The sequence below is a fragment of the Macrotis lagotis genome, chromosome X (assembly GCF_037893015.1).
Source record: "Macrotis lagotis isolate mMagLag1 chromosome X, bilby.v1.9.chrom.fasta, whole genome shotgun sequence".
NCBI lineage: Eukaryota > Metazoa > Chordata > Mammalia > Peramelemorphia > Peramelidae > Macrotis > Macrotis lagotis.
This window is the reverse complement of record NC_133666.1, coordinates 650,620,081-650,633,485: the sequence shown is the minus strand read 5'-3', so window position 1 is coordinate 650,633,485 and position 13,405 is coordinate 650,620,081. Positions and strand designations below refer to the sequence as shown.

At 51.5% G+C, this 13,405-nt stretch overlaps 1 protein-coding gene across 4 annotated transcripts in view; it reads left to right on the top strand.

The window, feature by feature from the left end:
• Positions 1 to 13,405, top strand: part of MAST3 (microtubule associated serine/threonine kinase 3) — an 82,975-nt gene that overhangs the window by 45,645 nt on the left and 23,925 nt on the right. For all 4 annotated transcript variants that reach the window (XM_074204830.1, XM_074204831.1, XM_074204827.1 and 1 more), the window contains 8 exons: positions 1,371 to 1,438; positions 3,797 to 3,882; positions 4,454 to 4,662; positions 4,889 to 5,027; positions 6,562 to 6,694; positions 8,111 to 8,276; positions 9,160 to 9,261; positions 10,253 to 10,375. In XM_074204830.1, coding sequence (XP_074060931.1) covers positions 1,371 to 1,438; positions 3,797 to 3,882; positions 4,454 to 4,662; positions 4,889 to 5,027; positions 6,562 to 6,694; positions 8,111 to 8,276; positions 9,160 to 9,261; positions 10,253 to 10,375 — 1,026 coding nt within the window. The remainder of the gene's footprint in view (positions 1 to 1,370; positions 1,439 to 3,796; positions 3,883 to 4,453; positions 4,663 to 4,888; positions 5,028 to 6,561; positions 6,695 to 8,110; positions 8,277 to 9,159; positions 9,262 to 10,252; positions 10,376 to 13,405) is intronic.

Below are 13,405 nucleotides of genomic sequence, written 5' to 3'. Positions count from 1 at the left end.
CTTGGAAACTTCCAGGTGATTGGGGGTGGGAGGAGGGGGAAGAAGCTTCTTGGGTGTGCGCCAGGAACCCTGTGCTAAGCAGATGGGCTTGTAGGCGGCTGACTGCTTAGTGCTAGGAACCCGGGCGTCTTGGCATTCTTCCCCAGAGCAGAAGATCTCTGCTTTAATCCTGAGACTTGTAGGTCTCATGTCCCTGAGGGTTGTCTCTAGGGTAATCAGAATGCTGGGAAATCAGGACTGGAAGGGCCCTTAGAACCCAGATGGTCAGAGCTGGGAGGACCCTTAGAACCCAGATGGTCAGAGCTGGGAGGGCCCTTAGAACTCAGATGGTCAGAGCTGAGAGGATCCTTAGAACCCAGATGGTCGGAGCTGGGAGGACCCTTAGAACCCAAATGGTCAGAGCTGGGAGGACCCTTAGAATACAGGATGTCAGAGCTAGGAGGGGCCTTACAACATGGAATGTTAGAGCTGGAAGGATCCTTAGAACCCAAGAAGTCAGGGCTGGGAGGGCCCTTAGAACCCAGGAGGTCAGGGCTAGGAGGGTCCATAGAACCCAGGAGGAGAGAGCTGGGAGGGCCCTTAGAACCCAGGAGGTCAGGGCTAGGAGGGTCCATAGAACCCAGGAGGAGAGAGCTGGGAGGGCCCTTAGAACCAGATGGTCAGGGCTGGGAGGACTCTTATAGACCATCTATTCCAACTTGTTTATTTTATAGATGAAGGAATTTAGGGGGGATGTTGATAGACCTGCCTTGGGAGATAGTGGACTCTCTGGACTCTCCCTCTACTAAAGGCCTTTAAACAGGATTATAACATTTAGAACTGGAAAGGACTTCAAAGGTTCCCTAGACCAGTGGTGTCAAACTCAAGATAGGAAGGGATCCCTGCTGGCTGCATATTGGTACAATTAACTGTGTTTTATTTTATTTATTTTGCTAAACATTTCCCAATTCCATTGAGGTCTGGTTCAGGCAGCACTGGGGAATTTTATGGGTTCTTTTGCTCCAGTTTAGTTTAACCCTATCATATGACTTCTAGGGAGGTAGGTTTTGATGTATCCAGAGTGACATAGAAAATGGAGCCATCTCTCCCAAATCTGGCCAGTTTTGTGGACAAAACATCCTCGATCAGGTCTTAACTGGAGGAGATACTTCCTGCCCGCTTTCCCCTACATCCCAGCCAGTTTTAGCACCCTGTGATTCCTGCCTTGTCTAGGGAGTCACTGAATGAAGGATAGAGTTATGGACAGCCTTCCCCCTGGACTCTTTCCTGACCACCCCATCTCAGGCCAGATCCCCTTTTGTGTGTGTGTGTGTGCTAACTTTGGCTCCTGAGGCCCCAGGCTCATCTTTGCTCTGCCTTTGCCTCTCCAGAGATGGTACAGCTGGGTCCCTTGGATGCTGGCTCCTCGACTGCACCTGAGGCCGGAGACCCACCAGAGGTGAGTATGCTAGGCTCTAGATTCAAGAGCTGTTCCTCCCTGGTATCAAGGCCCAGTAACAAGGGCAAATGGAAGCTTGAGGGATTGGTGAGATGTGTTGTGTCTGGGCTCTATCCGTGGCTACTGACAAACTTCCACTGGTAGAGGGAAGCAGCATATTGTAAAGGTTGAGGGATTGGACTTGGAATCAGGAAAACCTGACATCTACTCTTGCCTTGGATAGACTTGTAGCTTGTGACCTGGCCAAGGCACTTACCTATCTTAGCCTCAGTTTTTTCATCCATAAAATGGGGATAATAATTGTCCTTATTTCCTCAGGTTATGGAGTGGTTCCCGTGAGATAACAGAAAGTACCCTGCCAATCTAGAGTACTTTGTCTCAGTGTGAACGATCATTACTGTGATGGCGTCTCCCTAGTAGAGCAGCTGGTGGACAGTGGAGGGCGATGCAAGAGATTGTAAAAGGGGCATGGCCTTTATGTAAAGGCACCTTCTTTAGAGGGAGCACAATCCCTGACTGAGCCTCAGCAGGTTAGGAGTCAGGTTTCTGCTGGTCTGGTATGGGGGTAGGGATGAGCAGCAGGATCATAGTTCCCAGGGAGCCCAGGATCTGAGCACTTGCTAGGAGAAAAGTCCAGAGTCCACAGTGGAGCCATGGGGGAAAGGAGGTACCCCGGCGAGGGCCCGTAGTGGTCATAGGCTCACGTTGACCTGAACAGAAGTGAACAAATGAAGGCCCCTCTCTTCTCCCTGGCTGATCTCATCAGCACCCAGGTTTCAGTTTTTTCTATGTTTATGATTCTCAGATCTACTTCTCCAGCCCTGTCCTTTTCTGCAGACATAATAAGAGCTTTATAAGTGTCTGGCTGAAAAGCTTTTATTAAATGCTTACTAGCTACCAAACTCTGCTGAGTACTAAGTTTACAAATAAAAGTCAGACAGTCCTGCCTTCAAGGAGTTTATAGTCTAATGGGAGGAGACAGTCCCCAGTGGTGTGGTCACGGGAAGGGATCCTCTGGCTTGGAAAGTTGTAGGAATGGCGAGTGGTGCCCCTGGGGAGTTGATGGAGACACTCCTTACAGGAACAATGGCATTGATTTGATGCCTTTAGTTACTTTGATTTCTTGAACTGGAAAGAGGGGAGCAGGAACTGGAATTGCTGGGATGGAGAAATCTAGATAGTGGAAGTGAGACACTGCTGCAGCCTAGGGTCTAGATAGAGTGGGCAAATGAGTCAGCCTCCAGGGCCCTGAAGAAGTGTGGGCAGGGAAGGAAAGGAATCTCCTTTTGTGGTGGCCCTTGCTAAGGAGCCGTCCGGCCTCTCCTCTTGGCCCTGAAAGGGCTGACAGGTGGGATTCTGGGGCTTTGTCAGTGATCCTTGAAAGAGCCTGAGAAACCAGAGAAGCGTCACAAAAACTGGAGAAGCATGTGATTCTTGGTTGGCTTTTCTGAAAGGGGGAGAACAGTCTACCCGCTCTGGGCCAATGAGCTTGCTATAAATTCCAGCAAAACTCTGAAGGGTTGTTAGAGATGGCTGGTGAAAGAAAGGGAAAGCAATCCCAGGGGACCAACCCCACAAGGGGCCTGACAGGGTGACTTGACCCAAGAGAAGACCTAGATTCTAGTCAAGCCCTGGCTAAAGAATTGTATGCCCTTTTGGGGGAGAAAATGGAAAGATGTGCACTAGATGATGATGATACAAGTAGTTGGAAGCTATAGAAAACCGGCACTTGTTGGAGGCCAGATTCAAATAGTAGTTAATGGTTCATCGTCAACATGACGGGAGGGATCTGTGCTTGGCTCACTTATCAGATTTGCAGAAGACACAAAGTTGGAAGGAACAACTAACACATTGGATGAATATTGGTTGGTTTAGTTGGCCACACTTGTCTTAGAAAATTCTTCCTTAATCTGGGGCTCCCTTTGAGGCACCAAATGGTCTGAAGAGACCTTAGAAGTCATCCAGGACCATCCTTTTCCTTTACCAGTGAAACAGTTTGCCCAAAGGCCATTGAGGTTGTGATAGCAGTGGCTCAGTTTGGAACCCAAATCATAAAACCCCAAATCCAGAGCTGGAAGGGGAGGGAAGTGACTGTCACCTGGGGAAGAGCCGAGATTTGAACTCTGTTTTCCCCAAACCAGTTCTGCCCTTCAAGGCAAGGCACTGAAGGCTGACCTTCTGGATCTTCAGAGAAGGTGCGGAATGGCTCGCCTCCCCTTTCGCCTCCTGAGGCTTCCTAAGTCAAGGGCAGAGGATTTCTTGAGGGCTCTTTGGCAGAAGATACCCCTCCTCAGTATCCCTGGGGTCTGGGAGACACCAGAGGCTGAGTCCTCTCCAATTTCTCTCTGGTCTTTTCAGAACCGGTCTCTTAATGTCCCCTCCCGGAGGAAACCCTGTGAGAATGATTTTGAAACCATCAAGCTGATCAGCAATGGTGCATATGGGTGAGTGGGAGATAGCCTCACCCCCTGAACTGTGGGCACCAGTGTCCTTGGCCTTGAGCTGACAAGTAACTGAATTCATTGGGCTTCTTCTCCAGGACAGGTCAGAGGGGCAGCTGGAGCAAGGTGTGGGTTTTGTCAGCAGGACATGGAATATCAAATGTCAGAGTTGGGAGGGTCCTTAGAGCACAGGATGTCAGAGCTGGGAGGGTCTTTAGAGCCCAGGATGTCAGAGCTGGGAGGGTCCTTAGAACCCAGGATATCAGAACTGGCAGGGGGGGGGCTTAGAACACAGGATGTCAGGGCTGGGAAGGTCCTTAGAACCCAGGATATCAGAACTGGCGGGGGGGGGCTTAGAACACAGGATGTCAGGGCTGGGAGGGTCCTTAGAACCCAGGATATCAGAACTGGCGGGGGGGGGCTTAGAACACAGGATGTCAGGGCTGGGAGGGTCCTTAGAACCCAGGATGTCAGTACTGGGGGAGCCCTTAGAACATAGGATGGCAGAGCTGGGAGGACCCTTACAACACAGATTATTGATTGTCCTCTTGTTCCCTCCCCCTTCCCCACCCAGGGCAGTGTACCTGGTCAGGCATCGGGAGACCCGCCAGCGCTTTGCCATCAAAAAGATCAACAAGCAGAACCTAGTGCTCCGGAACCAAATCCAACAAGTGTTTGTGGAGCGGGACATCCTTACCTTTGCGGAAAACCCCTTTGTCGTCAGCATGTTCTGCTCCTTTGAGACCCGCAGGCACCTCTGCATGGTCATGGAATATGTGGAAGGTCAGTCCTGGGGCACTGGGTGAACCCCTTGGTTCATTCATTCACGTATTTGTCCAACCTTTCCTGAGTGAAGCCTGGAGGACAGTGTTGAGATGAGGGGCTGAGGAGAGCTTTCCTCATCCTGCCCTGCCAGGATCTTTTGCCTTGAGGCTTGTTTCCCCTTGCCCCTTTCCTTGGGGAGGATGGGTTGTGCCTCACTCTGCCCTGGCATCTGATCTTCCTGCAGGCGGGGACTGCGCCACACTGCTGAAGAACATGGGCCCCCTTCCTGTGGACATGGCCCGCATGTATTTTGCAGAGACCGTCCTGGCTTTGGAGTATCTCCACAACTATGGCATCGTGCACCGTGACCTTAAGCCAGACAAGTAAGAGGAGGGAAAGTGCTGGAGAGGCAGCCTCCCTGGTGGACTTCCCACCCCCTAGAACCCCTTATTTTACAGATAAGAAAACTGAGGCCCACATTAGGAGAAGTGACTTAGTCGGGTCACCCAGGGTGGAGGAGTAGGATTAGAATCCAAACCCATGTTCTCAGGATCAGAGTCCTCTGATTTGGTTCCTCCTTTTATACTCCTGTTTGGGGAACAAGGTAAATTGTCGGGGGAAATTTCTTCTTTTGAATCTTCCATCATCCCTCATGGGGAAGGCCAGATTAGCACTCAGCTTGTCAAGAGAATCTGGGTCCTGGACCCAGATCTTAATGACTGAGGGCAGCTCATTTCTCCTCTGGCCTTTCAAGTTGTGTCCCCCCTCAAAGTCCCTGCTCTTCTTATAGCAGAAAGGTGCTCCAGATTTTGCATCCCCGCTGCCCCTGCTTCTGAGCCTGTCCCTCCCCACTCCTCTGGAAGACAAGATTGTGTCTAGATCCGAGAGGATCTTTCTTCTTCCCTCTAGAATCCTATGCTCTCTCTTCCCAGGAGAAGACTGTGCAGAGGAAGGTGCTGTGTGCTACTGGGAATGTGATGCTTCTCTCATTACCCACCAGCCCCACCACCACCACCAGCTGCACCAGTTGAGAATCCCAGTCCTTCCCTTACTTATTTTCTCCTTCTCTAGACGTTCTTTTTTTTCTTTTTAAACAAGGCTTAAGTGGGCTAAGGGACTTGCCGGAGGCCACACACACACAGCTAGGCAATTATTAAGTGTCTGAGTCTGGATTTGAACTCAGGTCCTCCTGACTCCAGGGCCGGTGCTCTATCCACTGCACCACCTAGCTGCCTCTTCTGTAGGCATTCTTGCACCTACTTGCTTCTTGCAGGAACTTGGAGCAGATTACAAGGTCTAAAATTTGCCTGGCAGGGCAGTGAAGGGAAGAAAAACAAAAAGGAATTGAGAAATGGGTGTTCTCGGGCACCTGGGCTGTTAAGTTTCTGCGGTTGACCCCAGGGTCAGAGAGAGCTTCCCGCCAGGGAAGACAGAAGGGGAAGTAGGGGAAGCCAGCTATCATTCTCTGGCCTCTGAACCCCAAAGTAAGCCTCTGTGGGAGTGGCTTTGGAGGTGGCTGCTGAATCCTGGCAGAGGGGTTTTTATCCTGTACCTCCTTGGATCAGGTCACTCAGGGGTGTCTATCCACTCATTTGCTCCCTGGTCAGAGATACTGTGGATGGGGGCTCTGGCAGTGAGTGGAAGACTGGGATGTCGATCCATGGTCCCTCCCAGCTCTGGGGTGCCTTCTTTTCCTCATCTAAGCTGTCCCCAAAATCAACACCTGCCTCAGTTTTACTATCAGACCAGGAGGCCCCAGGGAAGAAGGGCTGCCTTAGTTCCTGCCAGCTATGTGGTGGGTGCCAGCCTCCTGGCTCTCTGAGGCCTCGTGCCTCCAGGGCCCTCTTTGGTCTTGGCCTTTGAGGCTCTCCTTCTCGGCTGAACCTTCGTGACATGGGGCCTGCCTTTTCCTTATAGCCTCTTAATCACCTCTTTGGGTCACATCAAACTGACGGACTTCGGGCTGTCCAAAATTGGGCTGATGAGCATGACCACCAATCTGTACGAGGGCCACATTGAGAAGGACGCCCGAGAGTTTGTGGACAAGCAAGTGAGTGTCCCCTGCTTCCTGTGAGGGGCTTAGGATTCCAGGAGGGGTGGAGTGGAGTGGAGTGGGAGGTGAAGATACCACTGATGGTCTGCCTCTGCTGGAGCAGGCTTCATCTTTCAAGGCCCTGCTCAGGTGCCCACGGCCCACAGGAAACTCCCTTCCTGTCTGGTGCCCAGCTTGGCCCAGCACAAGCTGCATGCGCACACGCTAGACCAGCTGGTTTTAAAGGAGGGAGAGAGCAAGGGAACCAAATCTTGATGAGAGACACAGACCAAGAGGGAAGACATACGTCCTTAGGAGAGAGAGCAACCCATCCAGGGCCCGGGTCTGGCCACTGTATGTGGGCCGCCCTTTTGACCAGACCACAGAACAGGCCCAGGGGAGCAGAAAACAAAATAAAGCTGGAGTGGGAGACCCAGTGTCCAGAGAGATGACAGCAACACCCCTGACAGACAGTGGGAGGTGAGGGGGAGCTTGGTGAAGGCAGATGGCCACACATTAGAGTTGCCCTCTGCCCCCCACTGGCCTGGGGGACCCACACTGGTCCAGTAATCTAATGATTGCTCTGATGGGCTACAGCCCGAGGCACGAGGAGACCACCTAGAGACCACTGAGTCCAGAGCCCTCGTTTTGTCAGATGAAGACATGGGGGTGTGGGGAACTCTGTCAGTGTCACCTGGCCAGCACAGGTAGAGCCAGAGCCCACCCTCAGGGCTTGCTGGACTGTTTTCAAGTGGGTTAAATGGTTGGCTAAAATAGAGAACACACCCTTGGTTAACGCAGCCCAAGGACCTGGGGTTTGCAGCCTGGCTCTCTCTCACTCATTCACTGGGGGTGGGGGGATATTTGGTGTATCTGTGTCTGTGTGTGTCTTTGTGTGTGTGCCTATGTGTCTCTGTGAGTCTTTATGTGTATCTTGTCTCTGTGTGTCTGTATGTGCCTATGTGTGTCTGATCTATATGTGTGTGTGTAGAGGGGGTCTTGGGCAGCTCTCTTCCCACTCATTTTCCTCCTCTGTAGAAGGAAGGCAGTGTTGACCATAGTTGCTTACAGCTCTTCCTTCCAGGACCATACTTTGAGTCTGCCATGATTTCTGACATACCCCTTGACGTGCACAGACCCTAGAGTGTCTGCCTTGGGAGGCTTCTGCTCGTGCCTTCCTTGGACTGTACTGTGTCCAACATGTGCCCAATTATCTGTATTATCTCCCCATAGCCCAGGAGCCCCTGAGAACAGGACTTCATAGGACTTCATGTCTTCCATTCTTTCCATCCCTAGCACTTCTCACAGAGTCCAGCACATTAGTGATTAATAGATGTTTGATTCAGGGGAATCTCTGGCCTTGGGTCCCCCTGGGCCTCTTGCCTCAGAGCCCCCTGCCAGAGACTGGCTTGACCCACATGGTTCCTTCCCCAGGTCTGTGGGACTCCCGAGTATATTGCACCTGAAGTGATCTTCCGACAAGGCTATGGGAAGCCAGTGGACTGGTGGGCCATGGGTGTCATCCTTTATGAATTCCTTGTGGGCTGTGTCCCATTCTTCGGCGATACCCCCGAGGAGCTCTTCGGTCAGGTCGTCAGTGGTAAGCCTCCCTCTGGGGCTTGGGGCTTATCTGGGGCTTCCCCCATAGGGCCCTGTGGGTGCGTATGAGAGACTGTGTGGTGCTATGCAGAGAGCATGGGTCTAGACTTGTAGAGGGGTTGTCGGGAGACCTGGTCTGAGTCCCTTCTCCCAGAGTCACTGTGATGTTTCTGCCCTGACCCTTCTCTGACCCCAGGTTCCAGCTTAATAGCCAGGGAGGAAGGAGCCTTCATCCTTAAAATTTTTTTTTTAACAAAGATTTATTCCCCCCCCCCCTCCAACTGGGAAAAAAGTAAAAAAAAAATCAACCCACCTTTTAACTAAGATCCATAGTCAGACAATAAATTCCCACATTAGCTTTGTCCAAAAGCATCTGGTTCATTCTACATTCTTTGCCTTTCCACCCATCATGAGCTGGGCATCCTATTTCATCTTGGGTCAACTCTGGCCCTCAGTTTCATCAGAAAGAACACAGAATTCACAGAAACCCAAGTTCCAGCCTCTGATAATTATTCTCTGTATGTCACTGGGCAGGGCCCTCTCTGGGCATCAGTTTCCTCACCTATAAATTGAGGACCGGTCCAACTCTAGAACATAATCCATGGCGGGGGGGGCGGCTATTCCAGCGATCTTCCCTCAACACTACTGCGCAAGTGAGAAGATGCTCAGAGACCTTCCTCCCCCAAAAAAACCCAGAAATCTTTGCATTGATACGTAGAGTGGGGCCCAGACCAGCAAGCTCCTCCTGGCTGTGCAAAGCATGACCCCGTCAAGCCCTTTGGCTCCTGGCTGCACAGGATTCTTTTGCTCTCGGACCAGACTTGGGGTCAGAGCCCCCCTCAGCCATTGCCACCTCTGCTATGAACTGACCTTCCTTTGTTTAGATGACATCATCTGGCCAGATGGAGATGAAGCACTGCCTGCGGATGCTCAGGACCTGATCACAAAGCTGCTGAGGCAGAGTCCCATGGACCGATTAGGCACTGGTACGTGGCCCAGCTGTGGATCCTTGCTGCTCCCTGCCCCGGGGGAGCCACATTAACCTTGTGTTTCTATAAGCTGTTCTAGTGGTCTGGGTGTCACAGACGAATTTTGCTCAACCAGCCCCAGTGTGTTTTCCTGCTGGGTAGACTGGAACTGAGTTCTGTTTTCCTTCCCACTGAGCATCTATCTACCCCCCCAGAGCTGCCCTTTTCCACTGGGTGTCCACCCTGAGGGCTGCCTCCTGCTGAGCCAACTCCATCTGACTTACTGGTTCTCTCAGATCCAATTTTTTAAATTTAGTTAATTAAATATTTCTCAATTCTGTTTAAAACAATTTTTAACAACCATTTTTTAAAATACTGAGTTTCAAATTTTCTTCTTTCTACCTGCTCCTCCCCCCAGCCCTTGAGAAGGCAAGTAGTACAACCTTGACTATCCAGATGAGGGCAGATCCCTTTTTACTTAATTTGAGACCTCCTAATGTTATTCTCCTTGAAACACTAGCAAGCTGACCTTCAGTCTGTCAGTCAACAAGGCTTGTTAGTCTCTACTTTATGGACATAAATAACAAAAAACCAGAGGGGTTCTGTCCTGAAGAAGCTTCCATTCTCTTTTCCTGCCTTGTTTCTCCCAGTCTCTCCTATCACTGCTCCATCCTACCCTCCTGACATTGGTCCACCTTGACCTGGCCCTGACCTCCTCCCATACCTCTATTCTGCCTCATCCCATGGTTTAGATAAACACAGTAATCAGCAGCTAGTGGCTGTTTGAAAAAAAAAATTTAAATCCAGAGGGTGTGTGCCCCACTCTGAAAATCTTTCTGAAAATTGGTAGCAGCCCACTTGAGCTCCAGGTCATGAGACTGGAGGAGCTGGTCCCCACCAGCAAGGACCAGAGAAGGAGGACCTAGAGGAGGTTTAGGAGACAGAGGCTGGGGCCGACTGGGCTTTGGGGGCTCTAGGAAAAGGGACATCCTGATCTCAACCCCTGCAGGTGGTGCCTATGAGGTGAAGCAGCATCCCTTCTTTCACAACCTCGACTGGACGGGTCTCCTACGGCAGAAGGCAGAATTCATCCCACAGCTGGAGGCGGAAGATGACACTAGCTACTTTGACAGTGAGTGGGAAGCAGTTCTGTGGAGGCATGGGGGAGGGTGTGTGCTCCCTGCTTTGGGTTGAAGAAGTGGGGCCTCTTCTAGAATAGAAACTGTTTATGTTGGTCAGAAGGCTAGAACAGAGAGGCTGTAAGAACCCTCTCAGTTCTGACATGTTCTAAAGGCTAAAGGCCCTCCAGCTCTGACAATCTATGTTTTAAGGGCTAAGGGTCCTCCCAGCTCTGACATCCTGTGTTCTAAGAGTCCTCAACTCTGACATTTTGTGTTCTAAGGACCCTCTCAGCTCTGACTTTCCGTGTTCTAAGGGTCCTCCCAGCTCTGACATTCTTTGCCTGGGACCCTGCAGTGGGTCTGCATTAACAGATAGTATTATCTGTCCAGGGTCCTGAAGCCTCCTTCAGGGGTGGGGGCTGGGGTCCCCGGTCTTTCGCCCAGGGGCCGTCTTTCAGGCTGTTCACATCACTGGATGGAGGCAGGGTAGAAAGAAGTCCTCTGTGGTCAGGGCTGGGAAGCTTTCGCTGACCTGGACTTGGAGGGGAAGTGAGAATGGGAAAGGAGTGAGCTGTCTGTGAAGAGATTGAGAGGAAGCCTGCTCTCCACTCTGGGAGGGGCAGGAAATGTTAACCCCAGCCCGAGGTCAGTCCTAGCAGCAGGTTCCCGTGGTAACAGCCAGTCGACAGTCCCTCTGCAGCCTGGTCCCTCTGAGCTCTGCCCCGCCTGGTGCGCCAAGGCCTCCGTGACCCACCTCCTTTCCTCATTCCCCTTGCGGCCCTGGCAGAAGGCACTAACGTTAGGGACCCTGCAAATCTCTGATGGGTGGGGCCCTCTGAAGAGCACAGTGCAGGTAGGACAGGTGGGGGTGGACGCTGCGGCCACCACCAGGTGCCAGAAGAGGTCAATCAGTCAGCAAACCTTTCTGAACCACCCACTGTGTGCTTGACAACATACTCATCACTCGGGAAAGAAAGAAAGACAAGAGGGCGGGGGGGGGGGGGGAGAGGAAAAAATAGGCGTTGGGCTTGTCCTTTTGTTAGGAGAGAATTTGGACAAGTGGATGGAAATGACCAGAGACCTGTCCCCAGCAGCTTCCTAGCTTCCCGGGCCTGAGTTGCCCCTGGAGGTCTCTCTCACTGCAGGAATGCTGGGGGAGGCCAGAGGACAGATTCCTGTACAGGCCCAGCCAGTATCCGAGGCTCTTTGTGGCTCTGAAAGCCCATGAGTCAGTGCTGGGGATAAGTATTAAAGATGAGGTCCTTGATTAGGGGGAAAAATGTAAAACTCAAATAATACCTTTAATAAACAATAAATTTAAATTAAAAAAAAAAGATGAGGTCCTGCAGTCCAAAACTGAGCTCTGGAGGCAGCAGCACCCCACAGGCCCTTCCCTCCCCAAGCTATTTCAAGAACTCTGGCTCTTCTGGCTGGATCCCATCTTCCTGGATGGGTTAGGTAGTGTCTCTGGGAGTCAGGGAGTTGATGTCCCCAGCGCTTCCAAGAAGAGAAGCTGTCCATTGGGCCAGCCTCTGTGAGGCCAGGGGCCAGTCCTGTGTGAAGCCCCGAGGCAGGATTTCCTGGAGCTGCAGGGGACTGACCGTCTCCCCAGAACGTAGCAGGAAGGGGACCTGGGCCGAGACCTCTGTCCTTGCTGGGTTTTTCATCATCCTGAGGATGAGCCATGCTATGTGTGACCTCAGAGGGGCAGTGCTGGGGCCAGCTTGGCCTGGCTGGCCCAGGGGAAGGAAGAATCTTCCTGCTGCTCCCCGCTCTCTCTCACCCCCTTCTAGGCCATCTTCCCCCCACAGGATCAGGAAACTGAAAGGGCTTCCGGTCACCTCCAGGGTCAGCTCCAAAGCCTCCAAATTCTTCATCAGTCTGAGTCTGTGAGGTATCTTTCCAGACTGTTTAGTCTGCCTGCCTGCACCCATGTTTAAGAGCCTGACCCTCTTGCCTGAACTTTCATGCTTTCCAACGTTACCTCCACCCTGTGCCCTTTGAAGCACAGCTCACAGGTCTCACTTCCTTTTGAGAGGCCTTTCCTGATGCCCATAGCTGTCAGTGTTCTCCTGCTCCAGCACATCATGTTGTGTTTACTTTGTGCACACTTATTAGACACACATCCACATGCGTGCGCACATACACACACGCAGACACACACTGTCATACGTACAGAACACATATTTTTTTCCTCTGTATGGTATTCCATCCTCTCCATAACCCCCACCCACAGTAGACTGGAAGCTTCTGGAGGGTAGGGTCTGTCTTGATTTATCTTTGTATCCCCCATCATCTAGCAGAATTCCAGTGGATTATTCCACTAAATGTGGAACTGATGGAAAGCACCAGTTTGGGAAGGTGGTGAAGTCTTCAACTTGGGGACTGTCCCCTTGTTGGGAATGTTGTAGAAAGGGTCGTGCATTCCAGGTTTGGATTAGATGCCCTCTGGCATCTTGTAATCTCCCTCTTTTGCCTACCAGTCTTTTTTACCGGATCCTCCTCTGTGAGTGTTCCCCAAGGCTCTGGCCTGGGTATCTTCTTTCCTTCCTCCAATTTTCCTTAGTGGTCTCATTGGCTCCCACAGATCCAACCGTCTTCTTTCTACAGATGACCAGATGACTCTCAGATTTATTTGTCCATTCTCACCTCTCCAGCCACCGACTGAGCTTTGTTGAACTGGACATCTTGTCGACAGGTCCATTATTAAATTTGTCGACTTCTCTCTGAGATCTCCTTTCTTCTAGCCTTCCCTACTGTGACTCACAACCAAGGTGTCTCCTTCAATCCCTCATTCTCTCTCACTCCCACATAGACAATCATTCAGTTGCAGGGTCTGTTGATTTTACTATTGTGAGACCTTTTGTATATCCCCCTTCTCTTCTTTGCCACTGTGGTCCCCACCTGCTTCAGGGCCTCCCCACCTCATGCCTAGACTATTTCTGTTACTTGCTGGTGGGTCTCCTGCCTTGAGTCTGTGCCCATGCTGGTCTATCCTCCACTCAGCTGTCAAATCAAAATGCAGGTCTGACCATGTCACC